This window comes from Mus pahari, chromosome 16 (assembly GCF_900095145.1).
Source record: "Mus pahari chromosome 16, PAHARI_EIJ_v1.1, whole genome shotgun sequence".
Lineage (NCBI taxonomy): Eukaryota > Metazoa > Chordata > Mammalia > Rodentia > Muridae > Mus > Mus pahari.
Window position 1 is genome coordinate 22,204,927 of NC_034605.1, and position 14,542 is coordinate 22,219,468.

The 14,542-nt window shown below is 41.0% G+C and overlaps 1 protein-coding gene across 1 annotated transcript in view; it reads left to right on the forward strand.

Moving 5' to 3' along the window:
* Vps41 (VPS41 subunit of HOPS complex) overlaps positions 1-14,542 on the forward strand; it is a 159,081-nt gene that overhangs the window by 97,230 nt on the left and 47,309 nt on the right. Inside the window, exons 11-13 of the mRNA XM_021215183.2 lie at positions 8,852-8,949; positions 11,757-11,886; positions 13,368-13,483. Coding sequence (XP_021070842.1) covers positions 8,852-8,949; positions 11,757-11,886; positions 13,368-13,483 — 344 coding nt within the window. The remainder of the gene's footprint in view (positions 1-8,851; positions 8,950-11,756; positions 11,887-13,367; positions 13,484-14,542) is intronic.

Here is a 14,542-nt window from a genome sequence, read left to right on the forward strand (position 1 = left end):
ACAAACAAACAAAATATCTTTCTCATAGTAACTTCATAGTCGGCTTTAAAGTCAGAATATGTGAATTTGGATCCTGGTTGTGATATTTACCACCAGGACCTATCTCAGACAGATTTCTGCTGTTTCAATATTTTCATGTATAAAATGTGAGAATGTTGTAAGGTAGCTGTAACCTTATATAATATGTAAGGTAGAGTGTGAGTTCATGCATGTGTGTACCTAGTACAGTACTGACCTTTTTTTTCTCAGTACTCATTGTTGTCACCATTGCTCTGGCCCCAATTGCCATCATCTTTTATTTGGAGCATTACAGCTGCCTTTTTAGTTTAATCTGCTCCACTCCAGCTCCAATCTAGTCTCTTCTTCACAGTAAAAGGGATGCCCATTCCTGCCTCTCTAGCAACAGCTCCCACTAGGCTTCTTTGTGCTACCTAAGGGCTTGGCGTTACAGCCACAGTGACTTTCTGAACAGACTCAGGTTCTTCTTTAGCCGGTCTTAGCTACTTTGTGGGTTCTTTTTTCCCACCCCTTTTCCCCCTGGTTTTATCCCTATCACTAAGTAGGATAGAAAGGACAGAGGGGAGAGAGAGAGGGAAAGGGGGAGGGAGAGAGACATCATTGAATCTGATTTCTTTCTTCTTTTATCACAACTACTAAGAAACTGGAACCAACCACCCTGCCTTTCAGAGTCAGTCCTAGCATTTATGTTCCCTCTGAAACATTTCCAGAACTTGTAATGTCACACAATCACAGAGACTATTGGCAGCTGGCAAAATCATGCCTCTGCTATAGCAAGTCATACTCAGCTCATTTTAATCCCATACCTGGGATTAAAAGAACATATTCTTGTAATATTTCTGTGTTTTTTTAAGGAAATCAGAATTCCATAATTTTCACTACACTTTCTTCCCCTCTATCTAGAACATTCTTCTTGCTTCTTTACTCGTCACCAACTTTTAATCAGTTGCTTTCCTGAGAAACTCCACTTGTTCCACCTGACCACTCCAAGTCCACTCATTCAGGTGTGGATTCCTCTGCCCATAGCTATTCAGCTGCAGCAGCTCTTGGGTTCTTGATTATTTTGTACATTTCTGTGTCACTTCTGTGCAAGCAAACGCTGGACTATTTTTGTTTACTTTATATCCTGAAGGCCTGGAGCATTATAGAAGGTACTACATTATACTGTTGTGGAACAATATAGAAGGTACTACATAATACTGTTTTTTAATGATTCAGTGCCTCTGGAAAACATCTAGTATGTTTCCTGTGCTGAGTCTAATATACCATGACGTTGATGAGTGAAAATAAGTCTTGCCATATTAAAGTCAGATGTAAAATTCGCTGGTACCTTTGGATGGTGGATGTAGAAGTGTGGAACTGCTCTGTTTTCCATGACACTGCAAACATTGTTTGCTGTGTATTGTCTACTGGACAAGTTTGGTGAGAGCATTTCAATCTGGGTTGTTCTGTACTTGAAGCCGGAAGTGTGGTTTATAGAGTTTTTGTTTGTTTGTTTTGGGTTTTTTTTTTTTTTGGTTTTGGTTTTGGTTTTTCGAGGCAGGATTTCTCTGCATAGCCCTGGCTGTCCTGGGACTCACTCTGAAGACCAGGCTGGCCTCGAACTCAGAAATCTGCCTACCTCTGCCTCCCAAGTGCTGGGATTAAAGGTGTGTGCCACCACTGCCCGGCTTACCTCTGGGAAGGATCAGTAGTTCGGATTTCCTGAGTATGAGCAGAGTTCATGTTGGGAGTGTAGGACTGAGAAAAGCCAAGGAACAAGAACAGACTTGTAGCTCCAAGGAAGTGTTTGCTTGAGTGCCTTTCACTTCCGCCCCAGTTTTCCTTTACCTGTCAGGGAAGCCTCTGAACATCTTGGATGCATAACATCCTGAGAGATGTTATTGAATGACTAAGATGCACAACAAAAAGCTCTGATCATTTTTAAGGATATGAAAATTTGCAGGGAAATAATAGGAATGTAGCTTTGTCATTTGTGTGAGTACATTACTGATATTTGACCACTGTAGTCAGCGGTTAAGTACCATGAACCATTCCCATGGCAGGAGGCACAGTTTTTGTCTAAGAGACCTTGAGTGGGATAAGGGAAAGGAAGTGTTAGAGGGTTTAGAATGAAATTTGCTTTATCCTTGACAGGGAACTACTCTCCTTCAGTGGGGTGATGATGGCATTGAGATTAAAGGAAATCTCTGAGGGTGAGAGATCTGTAGGAAGCCAGGTGCTTATTAGTTAGAATCACAATGGGAAGCCAAAGCATGTCATCCTGTGTTCAGCCTCTTGGTTGATTTGGGACAGTGACCTGGAAACTGAGGGTCTGTTTACCTGGTTGGGAAGAGCTGTGGGTTAGTTCTTTCTTACATCTAAGTGTCTTTCTTCATAAGCTTGTTGTCATTTTGACCTACACGTGGGAGCACTGAGGTAGTTCTTTTTGCACACAGGGGATATAGTTTTTCCTCTTAATAAAAGTCTCAGTAAGGACCATGGCAGGTGGTCGTTTCTTTCCAGGTGTTTCCATTTGAGGATCTGGTTTTGAATTGCTTTCTGTGCAACTTCCTGTTTATACTCTGTTTGCTTTCCTATTTTGCATTGGATTTTCCCTAATACTTCACTATGAAAAGAATTGAAGTAAGAAAAAGCACCTTGCAGTGAATGCCTTCACACTTCCTAGATGCTGTTTCCTTAGACCATGTTTGCTCTGGAGGAATGTCTTTATTCAGTCTTCCTCTTAGTATGATAGAAAGACTCACATGTGGTACTGTGAATGTGAATATTTGTTTTGTTTTGGTTTGGGTTTGGTTTTTTAAAACAGGGTTTCTCACTGTAACCCTGGCTGTCCTGAACTTTCTCTGCAGACCGGACTAGTCTTGAACTCAGAGATCCACCTGCCTATCTTCTGAGTGCTGGAATTGAAGGCATATGTATGTCACCACGACCTGGTGGATATTTGTTATTAATACTGTTATAGGAAATCTGATGCATGAGTCTGGGAAGATATCCAAGTTGGCAGGATATTTGCTATGTAGGCAGAAGGACCTGAGTTTACATCACCAAAACTGTTGACTTGGCCATGTCATGCTATAGCCACAGAGTGGTGTCGGGAGTGGAAACAGGAGGGTGTGTGGGGTTTGCTGGCCTAACTCTGGATTTGCTGAGGGAATCCATCTCAGGAGCATGAGGTAGAAAGAGGAAAGTGGTGGGGCAGAAACTGGACACCCTGATGTGGCCTATGCAAGCACACACACACACACACACACATACACACAGCCACTAGGCAGAATGCTAAATATAGTATAAGCAGAATGTCGTTCAATGTGTACAGTATTCCATAGGTAGGTGGTATTATTCCCATTCTATAGGTAAAGAAAATTTTCAGAGGCTCATATAACCTACACAGAATTGTCCTGTTCCTAAGCAAAAGCATTTTAACTCAGGCATTCCTATTGCAAAGCTGTTTCTGTAACCACACATGGCTCCAACCTGCAATCCTGACAGGAATCTAAGGCAGGAGGGTTGACACAAGTTTGAGGTTACCCTGTGTTACATAATGAGCTCAAGACCAGACAGGCTGCACAGTAAGGCAAGGTCTCAAAAACATATAGCAGACAAAGAAGAGCAGAAAGAGCCTGTGTCTCATAAGGGCAGGTGGTGCTCCCAGCGTTGCTACCTCAGCCTTCTGTAGCCCCTTCACTTCATAGATCCACCAGGTAGGAATTTCCCAAAATCCACAGACCCCCACACTTGTCAATGGTGATGCCTGAAGTTTTTGTTTCAGAGAAGTGCCTCAATTGGACAAATAAAATTACTTTTTTCTTAGTTTGTTTTTAGATGAGCAACCTGTAGTTTTGCATGCTCCGTGTTAGTGACTGAATTTCTGCCACACACTTACCCTGGGTCATTGCAGAGTTATTTCTTAGAACTAGGAGCCAGAAATGACTGTGACTCTGTCCTCCTTTCAGAAAGTAGAGAGCTCCTGTCATTTAGTATGTTACTTGGGTTTAGCTGATGACTGCGGTAATTTTATACTTAGAACAAAAATAACAAAAATAAGCATTTGGTTTAGACATTGTTACTTAGCATGTCTTGATCATTTCTTTTTCTTTTATCTGAGATTGATAATGTTACTAATGAAATATCTTTATCACTGGTGTCATGGGGCCTGAACACATTAAAGAGAATACCAGTTAGAGAATCTGAGATTAAGTTGAAAGCCACGTTGCTTTAACTGAGCTGTGTGAACTCTTGACCAGGTGTGGTCGGGTGTTTTTCTTGTTTTGTCTAGTAGCTGAGCTCTTCGGCTTTAATTCCATATATCAGCTCTGCTCTGTGATTGGCTACTACCAAAGATCACATCACATTTTACTTGAGTGTGTCTGCTTTAGAGAGATCCCTGACAGTGTTAAAATGTTGATTCCAAAGGTGTTTTCAGTGACCACTGGCATCCAACCAAGTGTCCAGCCTACTAAAAGCCCCCTGGGCACAGTTTGCCCCTGCTTTTGCCTACTGGGTGGGAATCCTTTGCTATATGACTGATACAAAGGAAATGGAATGGAATGTGAGAGTTGCGGATGTTTTTCCTTATAGATTGACATTTTGGGAGAGGCAATGTGATTGTAAGGGGCCAAAAAGATGGTGGAAGTTGTATGTCGTGCACTTTGTTTGCCCTTATAGTAGAAAAGACAATTCTAGAAAAGGGTAGGACTTTCTAATCACAAAGATCTCAAGTATAAACTATTGTTCTTGGTGGTATAGTATACATGTAGCCTACACTTCTCTGTGTTTTCAATTATATTGTCCAATATGCCATCTATCTGAAAAAGAAAAATAAGGCATTGAATTCTGACATCTGCTGCTCTCTTCTGAAGAGACTATTGTCCAGTGACTGACCCGTGAGCTCTGTACACTTACATGCTGTAAGAATAGCGTGTCTACACTGTTTTCTGAATACGCTGGAGGGTGGGAGCCTTGGCTACTGTGGCAGGATGAGGCCATGCCACAGCTACAGATCCCCTCAGATCTGGTGTTCTTCAGCAAAGTACTGTGTGTGGAAACTCACACACACTCAAGCACACTCCTTGAGGCCCCAGAGCGTGTCTTTACTTTCTCCATACTCCCGATCTCAAGTACAGGTTCTGTCTTCTGTGACACAAGTTTCCTCTCAAGCCTTCCCTTCCAAGCCATGAGCTATGTAACCTAACAAGTGTTTTGTTTGTTTGTTTGTTTCTTTGTGATTTATTTTTTCCTGATACTCTTCTTAAATGTGAGCTTTTGTCTAATTAGGTTTGTAAACCACCTGTTTCAAACTAGCTTTCCCTCAAAAAAAGACAAGACTTACTAAAATTATTAAAATCATCATTCTGTGGTGTAGAATGTAATATAAGGAAAGATAAACTTTATTGGTCACTGTTATTTTGAAATAAAAAGCCAATAATTGTTAGAAGGTATCTTTAAAAATTTAGTCCATAAACATTTTATATTTTATATATGTTCCTTAGAATAAGTAAAATTCAGAATTTTTTCCTTTACATAAGTAGAAATAATATTTATTCCTTGTACATACATGCATTCTGATGCCATGTCTCTAGCCATCTTTTCTTTATCTTAGCATTAATATGAAAATAAATAGCATTTTTGGATCTACAAACACTCTTGTTGCCTTAGTGGAAAGAATAATGAAAAGGCAAGGTTCTTTCTGTGGTGTTTTAAGACGTTGTAGCTGCAGATACCGCCACACACTAACAGTTCAGAGCAGGAAGTGAACTGTGTGTGTGTGTGTGTGTGTGTGTATGTGTGTGCTTTTGTGGGTCTTACTGGAGAGGAATCAGTGGATGGCAGAGTAGCCACAGCTAAGGTGACAGCAGGTAGAACTCTTCATTGTGAGTCACACCAAGTGTTGCTATCACTGTGGATTTTGCTTCTCTAAGAAGAGTGTGTGTGGTGTAAGGGAATGAGTCAGCACAAGGAATGTTTTCGTTTTTATATCGACTTTGGTAACTCCTATATTCTGACTGTTTTGGTTGCATTCCTCTTCCTTGTGACTCTAAGTGATCATTAATCCACATTTGGTAGTGTGCTGGCTTAGTGTCTAAGTGTTGAGTGCACATGAACTCCTGCAGTCTTCTCTTGTTTTATTGAGAACATTAATGTTTCTATCCAGGATCTCAGAGATCATGAGATCTCTATGTCATTTATATAAGCATTGTAGATTAAGGAAATCAGGGTGTAGGGTAAAGATTTGCCTAGGACACTGTCCTAATTTCTCTGTTTTGTGCATTATAGTTAGTGTTTAAAATACCAGGCTTTGCTATACATTCAGATATCTTTAGGAGCCATTGCCTCACAGTATCTGTCAGGTAGTCTGGGCCATATGATCTCCAGGGGGCACAGTCCTCACAGCTCACTATCCACTACTCCTTTGTGATTAATGCTGTTTTCCCTTGGGTATGATTAGCACACAGGCACAACTAGGCCTCCTCTTGGCCCACATGAGAAGGGTTTTTGTGGCATATCTGGATTATTGTTCTTTCCCCTGAATTATTGGCAGGAAACTGTGTAGTAGCATTTCAGCGACAGACTGTGATTTAGTAAGACAGAAATCAGCTCCATTTATACCAGCATAGCTGGAACAGTGGCCACCAAATTCTATTGTTAATTTACTTATTCTAGATGGATGAGATAACCATCTTCTCTGTAAATGATACAAGGTGGACCCATGCAGATCATTCTCTCTCATGGCTTCTCACACTACACCCTGCACGGAAGTATCTCTAGAAACAGCTGTCTACACTGGACATTCCCCTCTCTACACTGTGACTGAGGTAGAAATGGTTCTTAAATAAGCTTACTTGTGACCGTTTCCCATGCTAGCCCTTTATCAAAACTGTTTCTGTGTGTCTTGATAGAACATCCTTAGCCCAAGCTTACAGATGGAAAGAACGTTAGTGGCAGAGCTGGAGCAAAAGCCCCGCCCCTGGATGTGTATCAGGACACCAAGCCCACTCATGCCATCCAGTCAGTGAGAAGGAAGAGCTACTCTCCACTTAGGCTGGGAATGGTGACACTCCTGTAACCTTGGCACTTAAGAGGCAGAATCAGGAAGAGCAGAGCTCAAAGTCATCGTCAGCTATGTAGCAATTTCAAAGCCGATCTAGGCTAAAAAAGACCATCAGAAAACACTTACCTCTCTTAAAGTTTGTTTATGTTAGTCATCTTTGGTCACCTGTTCAAATATAAAAGTTAAATTATGAAGATGCCTGTAAGGTAAGCGAGGACGAGAGAAGCAGGGAACCTGATGAACAAGAAAAGAGAAAGGAGCAAGAACGTTCTCTCACCCTCCTTCCATCTGCATGGCAGGTTTTTACCTCTTTTCCTGTTTCTTCTTTTCATATGAGAAGATTGTACACATAGAACCTAAAGTCCAGTTCATTGGAAGTTATGACCCAGGTTTGCAGACTTCACAAGCATTCACTATCGCTTCTAGCATGGCACACTGAGCTCTCCCAACTCAGGAAAAGACAGTACGTCCATCATAGGTGATAAGCGGAAGTGCAGCCAACACTCAGGACATCAGAGGCTGGCTGAATTACAAAACATTTGGGTGATGGGATAAGTGCACACACCTTCCCCCGCTCCAGGAGTGGGGAGTAGACAGGGTATCTTGTCCATGTTAAACAAGCAGGCTACCACCGAGCTGTGTCCGTAGCCGCCTTTGTAGGTTTTGCCTTGAAGTAAGGGCTCACCAAGTTATGTTGGCTGGCATTGAATACATGCTGTACCGTAATAGTCTTTGAACTGGCGATCCTCTTTCCTTAGCCTGTGGAGAGTTGGGAATGCACTACACTGCCAGGCCTGACAGTCCTCCATGTGTATGTGGTGGTTGCATTTGACTGTATGAGAGCACTCCTTTGTGTTGGAACCTGAGGAGCCAACAGAGGGAATCGGGTGTCTTCCTCTGCATCTGCCTTATTGTCTTGAACCAGAATCTCTACAGAACCAGATGACCATTTTAGTTAGGCTGACTGGCCAGGGGGCTTCTGGGATCTTCCTGCCCTCCCCCATCCCAGTCCCTCAAATCTGGGACTGTAGACACATGTGTCCATGCTTTGATGTGGGTGCTGGGGATTTCCACTCAGGTTCTCATGCTTGCAGAGTTCGATCTTACACACAGAACCATTTCCTTAGTGTGCATATTTCTTAACTTATAATAACGTATTTCTTCTTAAGTTTTAAGTATACTTTTGAAAAGCTTATTATTTTTCTCTGTATATAAATAAGTGTGCAAAGATGTTTAAATAAAATGTCTAAAGCCAAAACCAAAGTAATGTTTTATAATAATAAAAACATAATTTGTACTGTTTGTACCACCGCACCTCATCTGTAAGAAAAAAGATAATTTTATTATTATTTTATTATTAACGATAATTGATGTTAGGTTTTATTATTTCAGAGAGTCTTCATGAGGTGCAACGACATTCTTATTAACTTAACCTGGCACAGGGGAGCACTCACAACTTGCCATTTAGGGGAAGTTGTGAGTGCTGTCATTTCTGTCTATAATGTCAACTTTGAAGTCTTTCCTGAGATGGATGGTTATAAAGCACTTTCAGTGCTGCATGGTGAAAGTACTTTAACATGAGACACACTACAGTGCATATTTAGTATAGTATCATAATTCAACACATACACAATGTGTAATAATCACATCAGGGGAGTGAGCATTATTTCCATTTTAAGCATTTTTAAATGCATTGTAGCACTCAGAGTCGCTATGTCTTTGCCATCATGTGCACTTTTATGCTCCATTTAATGGTGAATCCTTTCTGCCTTTTGTTTGCAGTGTCTCAGTTTGAAACTGAATTCTACATTAGTGGACTTGCACCTCTCTGTGATCAGCTTGTTGTACTTTCCTACGTAAAGGAGGTTTCAGAAAAAACGGTAATTACCTTCTCCCCAGGTACAGAGGGATATGGAAGAGTTGGCTTTTAGCATCACCCCCAGGTCAGGCCGCCTGTCAGAGGAGATTGCTATAATCCAAGCAGAACTTTCCGACCTATGAAATAAGCCTAGCAGAAATTACCCTGCAGACTAGCATATTTACCTTCAGAGGTCTCAGTCACTGCCTGTCTTTGTTCCCTCTGCTGCACAAAGAGGACAGGCTTTTCGTCTTCTTGCGTCTGCTTTGTTTTGTTTTGTTGCTTTTTCATCAGTCACTTGATATTTTAGTTGAAAGAAATAAAGGATCCATCATGCTGAACGGCACGGAAACTATGCTGCCATTGCATTAGCGGAGGGGATAGAGATGAAGCTGATCGCTGTGACAACAGGGGTCCCAGTGCTCAGAGCAAGCGAGTTTCTGAAAGGTCAGCTTCATCTTTCCTGGAGCCCAGACATGCCTACCTCTCGGAGGCCTGATGATTCCAGGTCTTGCTTTGAAAAGGGCTGTTGCTGCTTCAGTTATCCATGCAGGTGATAGACATTGTAATGTGTTGCTAGCAGAAAGCAGCATCTAAAACCAAATTTTGTTTTGATGACATTGGAATGAAACTCTTCTCTGGGATTTAGGGACACCCAGGCTCCCTTTAAAGCCCAGAGCAGTGCCGTCCCCAGTTTGCCTTTTGTTAGAGTTCAGGGGTCCTGCTGGAACTGGAGAGAGGCTGCCTCACGGCCTGAACAGGGAGAGCTTGTAAAGGATTTCCTTTTGGGTGCTGTATATAGAAGAAACTGCAATTGATTCTCTAGCTCTTCACAGTAAGCAGGCAGGTGAAGTGTACCCTCCCTGTTTGTCTCTTCCTCTTTCTCCTCCTCCTCCTCTTCCTCTTCCTCCTCCTCCTCTACCTCCCCCTTAGCCCCTCAAATGGCAAGGATAAAAGAGGGAGTAAAGCCCAGGGAGCCCTGTTGACAAGTGGTGGCTGCACTTGAGCCTTTCTCTGAGAGAACGCTTGCATTAGGGAGCCATCACTATAGTAACTGAAGCTCTCAGTGCCCATGTTGCTAGGCAATGAAACGCTGTAGACTTAAGTGAACCCTCAAACCTCCTAAAATCAATAGGGTTGGCTTCTAGCCCTATTGGAGGACATCAGTTTATTATTATTTTATTTATTTTTTGAAAATACGGAAAGGCAGAGGCTCCTGGGGGAGTTAAGAGCAGTGCTTTCTGATGAGGACTGTGGGGCAGATTGAGGATATGATTGAACGAAACAAGGGAAGAAGCAATAAAATTGGAAAGGGGAAGCCTAATAAACAGCTGATCAAAAAATAAAAAGGAACAGAAAAAGGGAAGCCTGGGAAATGTGTGTTAATAAAGGATCTAAGAAAGGAGAAAACCCACGGAAGGCTGTCCTCGCAGAGCAGACTCCACAGAGCCTAGGGAGCGACTTAGTGTGCGGCATATGGAGATTCACTTTATATAACATCAGTGTGTGGTTTCAATTCTTAAGTACAGAGTAACAATAAAATTAGGGCAGACGAATGACAGTCAGTTTCAGGCACACCATTACCAATTTCTGTTTTCCTATTGAAAATCTGTGCCTATTAGATGTTCATTGGCTGCTTCTATTGGCTTTTCATTAATAGCCTCAAGTGTTTCCCGTGTGAGACCTTCTGTGCACACACCTGTCTCAACTCTGGCAGTCACTGGTCCTTTGAGGGCCCCTGTTCTGTGCATTATTCTACTCACTTCATGTGCGTGCGTGCGTGCGTGCGTGGTTTTTCTTGTGAGCTGTTTAGAAGTTACATGCTATTCTATGTAGTTAAAGTACCCTAATTTGTTAAGCTGTTCCCCAATTTTTTACTTTTCTTTCCTTCGTTGATAAGGCACATGTCTTAAGAATTGAATTTTCCCCAAGTACTAGGAGATGATGATAAAATTAAATCGGTGCTCATAAGAAGCTCATGGATAAGAATGTGGACCATACAGCTGGGAGCAAGGGATGTGGAATACATGTCCCTTACCACATATAAAAGACATTTTCTTCTTTCCTAATCCCAGTGCTAAGGATCAAACTACAGGATCCCCCACCTACTTAGCAGGACTTCAAAACTTCATGTATGATTTAGTAAACTTCAGCTGTTTTTCATTATGTCATGATTTTGATTTTTTTATCATTTCCATTGCAGTCAGTTTTTAAAAATATTTCTGTCTTTCTCCATTCTTTTTGTTAAAAATTGATATTTTCTTCTTCACATTTTTCAAAGCTCTGATAAAATATGGTATATATATATATATATATATATATATATATATATATATATATATGGTTTAATGTCAGTAGATGTAACCCTATTGTGAGATACAAGGCTGGTATAATGGCTTCTTGGTTAACAAAAGTGCTTAGAGAAATCCACGTTCCAGTGTTTGAAGTAAAAGACAGATGTTTGGGGTTTGTTTCTCTATTTCCCACTCCATACCAGATCCAAGTGTGTGTGTTGTTGCTGCTTTGTAGGTTGATGGCAGATGGGATTCATGCCTGTCAGGCCCATATCCCCAAAGTACAAACCAAGTCAGAACCCACTTGATCCAGAATCCAGGGTTGACCATAAGTTTCAGTTTTTCCAAACATTCCAGCCTTATCATTGACTTATTTAACTTTAATCTTAATTTTTTAACCCTCAGTCTGTGTCTATAAAACTGAGAATAATAATGTTTAATCTCTCTCCAGTGAGTGAGTGAGTGGCTAGCTTGTTCATTTGTATAAGCTAGGAAACATAAGTAAAAGGAGCCTTCTCTCTTGTTTTTCCCCTAGGAAAGAGAATACTGTGCAAGACCTAGACTGGACATCATCCAGCCACTTCCGGAGACGTGTGAAGAGATCTCCTCCGACGCTTTGACAGTCAGAGGCTTTCAGGAGAATGAGTGTCGGGATTACCACTTAGGTGAGGCAGCAGATGTGCTTATGTGCCTTCTTCTGCTTATTCCGTTCAGCTCACCCAAAGGGGAACTTAAATATGGTACTGACAGGACTTTAGACAGTACCAGGGCTGGCCTCTGCCAGTAAGAGCCAGGGTACTAGATTCAGAAAGACTGCATATCCTGTCTGAGTGCTCATAGCAAAAAGAAATGTTAGACATAGAACAAGAACTAAGGTGAGAAATTTGTTCTTTTTTGTTGTGTTTTTGTGTGTGTGTGTTGTTCCATCACACCGGCTAGTCAGCTAGTTTGCTGTGCTGGGAATCAAACCCTTGGCTTTAAACATGCTAGGAAAACATTGGCACCCAGCACATCCCAGCCCTGTTCTGTTTAAGTTACATTTAACATGATATCAAACAGAATGACTGTACAAACCTTATGTTCCTGGAAGGTTTGCAGTGGAGGCAAACCTAAGTAGCAGTGAAGTCTTTCTGTTTGGACCTGAGGACTAAGACATGGAAAGAGTCCCTCCCCATCTCAGAGATTGTGGAATATTTGCAGAATAGGTAGGTGAATACACTAATCACTACTCAGAAGCAAAAGGAAAACTATAGCTCTTTACTCCTGCCTAAGAAGTTCATTGTCATATCTTTGTTAAAATTCACTTAAGAAAAAGAAACACTTTAAGCTCTTTAGAGTTTTTTTCTTGCTTTATAAACAACAAACATGAAAATATTTTTAGTTTTCATTTGAACAAAAAAAATGATGTCTGACTCTATATGCATCTGGTCCATCTTATATGAACCCTCTAATATTTAAAAACTATAAGAGTATATTTTAGATTTTCCAAAAACAATTATGATTCAGTACTGAAAACATATAGTTGGAGTATTTTGCTCAGAGCAAACTCGGTTGTATGCTTAGAAACCCTTTAGAGAGTTTTTATAATTGAATTCTGTAGCAGACACTCAGCATTGGCATCATGGGCAACATGCTGAAATGATAGATTATGTCCCCAGGGCTTGGGCATCTGTCATTTATGCATTAGATGGCCTTGACCCTGGTGAGGAGGAAACATTTCTTGTTGACTGTGAGATGTAATTGTTCTGTAAGAATAGAGCAGCACTGTAGGTGTCCATCAGTAAGGTTTATACTCAGTAGATGAAGCCCAGTATGTGCTAGCACAGTTAGTTTGGGTTCTGTTTGTTCATCTGAAGTCTGAGAGTTAAACTTAAATTTTAAGCCTACCTTCTTTGTGGTTGTTAGTTTATAGTCATTTCTTCTAGCTCTTTCTCCTTGCTCTTCTTTTGAATACTTTTACACTGTGGTGCCTTTAAGTGCAGTCCACATGACCATACTCACCATCCTTGACCTTACAGCAGAGGCAAGCACACTTGGCTGCAGGGGGAGAAAATTGACTGTTGCGTCTGAAATCTAGGCTAATTCCATTCTCTGAAACTATTGCCACTATCGAGTCACCCAAGCTGTCCTCTCTCCTCCCTTCAAGAATACTCTGAGGGGGAATCACTCTTCTACGTCGTGAGTCCAAGAGATGTCGTCGTCGCCAAGGAACGAGACCAGGATGATCATATCGACTGGCTCCTTGAGAAGAAGAAATATGAAGTAGCTTTGATTTTACTTTCCTGAAAGTATTGACTTGTCTGAAAAGAGAAATGAAAAAAAGATTTTTATAGTAAATCTTTCATGTTGAGTTAGTGTGCTCCAAACCAAAAATATGTTACAATTTCTCTCTCAGAAATTAGTGAACAAAAAGCATGCAGTTAAGTTGCCCAGCTTTCCTATTGATGGTTGGGTCAGGGGAGGGCATGTGGTTCATAGAAGGGGAGTCAGCGCTGACATACTGAAGGTTTTGTGATTATTTCCCTAAAGTGCTTCAGCGTTTTCTCTTTGGATGTGTTGGTAAAATTGCTTATTTTGTGTAAGGGAAACATACCAGATTTATTATTACATAGAATGGCTTGAACTCATTTGGTGGAACAGTGCTGTCTTCTTCCCTGACCTTAGACAAGTTTGAGCAGACAGTGGACCCACATGGCTGGCTAAGTATTAAAACAACAGCATTTTATACAACTGTAATAACTGCCAAGATATTTTGTTTCTTAGCATGACTCTTGACGGTTTTCTGTGTCCATCAAGAGAAAACAGCTGTCACTAGTTTATCTAGAAGGACTGGGGCACTTTTTTTTTTTATTAATTTGTAAACTAGAGTCTAGTTGCTATATATTAATAACTGGCATATAATCAAGCTATTACTGTATTTAGATTAATTTATTTCTAATATTTCTTATATTTAGTCCCTTATTTGTGTATGTATCTGTATGAATGTATGTACATGTATGCATGTGTGCTTATACTTGTTGATCTGTTCAGAGGCCAGAAGATGGTATGTTATTGTATGTCCTCTACCACTCACTCTCCACTTACTCTTTTTGAGGCAGTCTGTCCCTGAATTCCGTCCTCAAGTTTTCTCTGCTAGTCTAGAAGAAAACAAGTGTGGCTACCCTTCCGTATCACTGCCCGCAGAGCTGGGCTTCTAGGCGTTTGGAGAGACTACTGGCTTGTTACATGGATGCTGCGATCTGAACTCCGATCATGATTGCAAAGCAAGCACTCTTAAGTACTGAGCATCTCTCCAGCCCCTAGATTAAGTAAAATTTTATA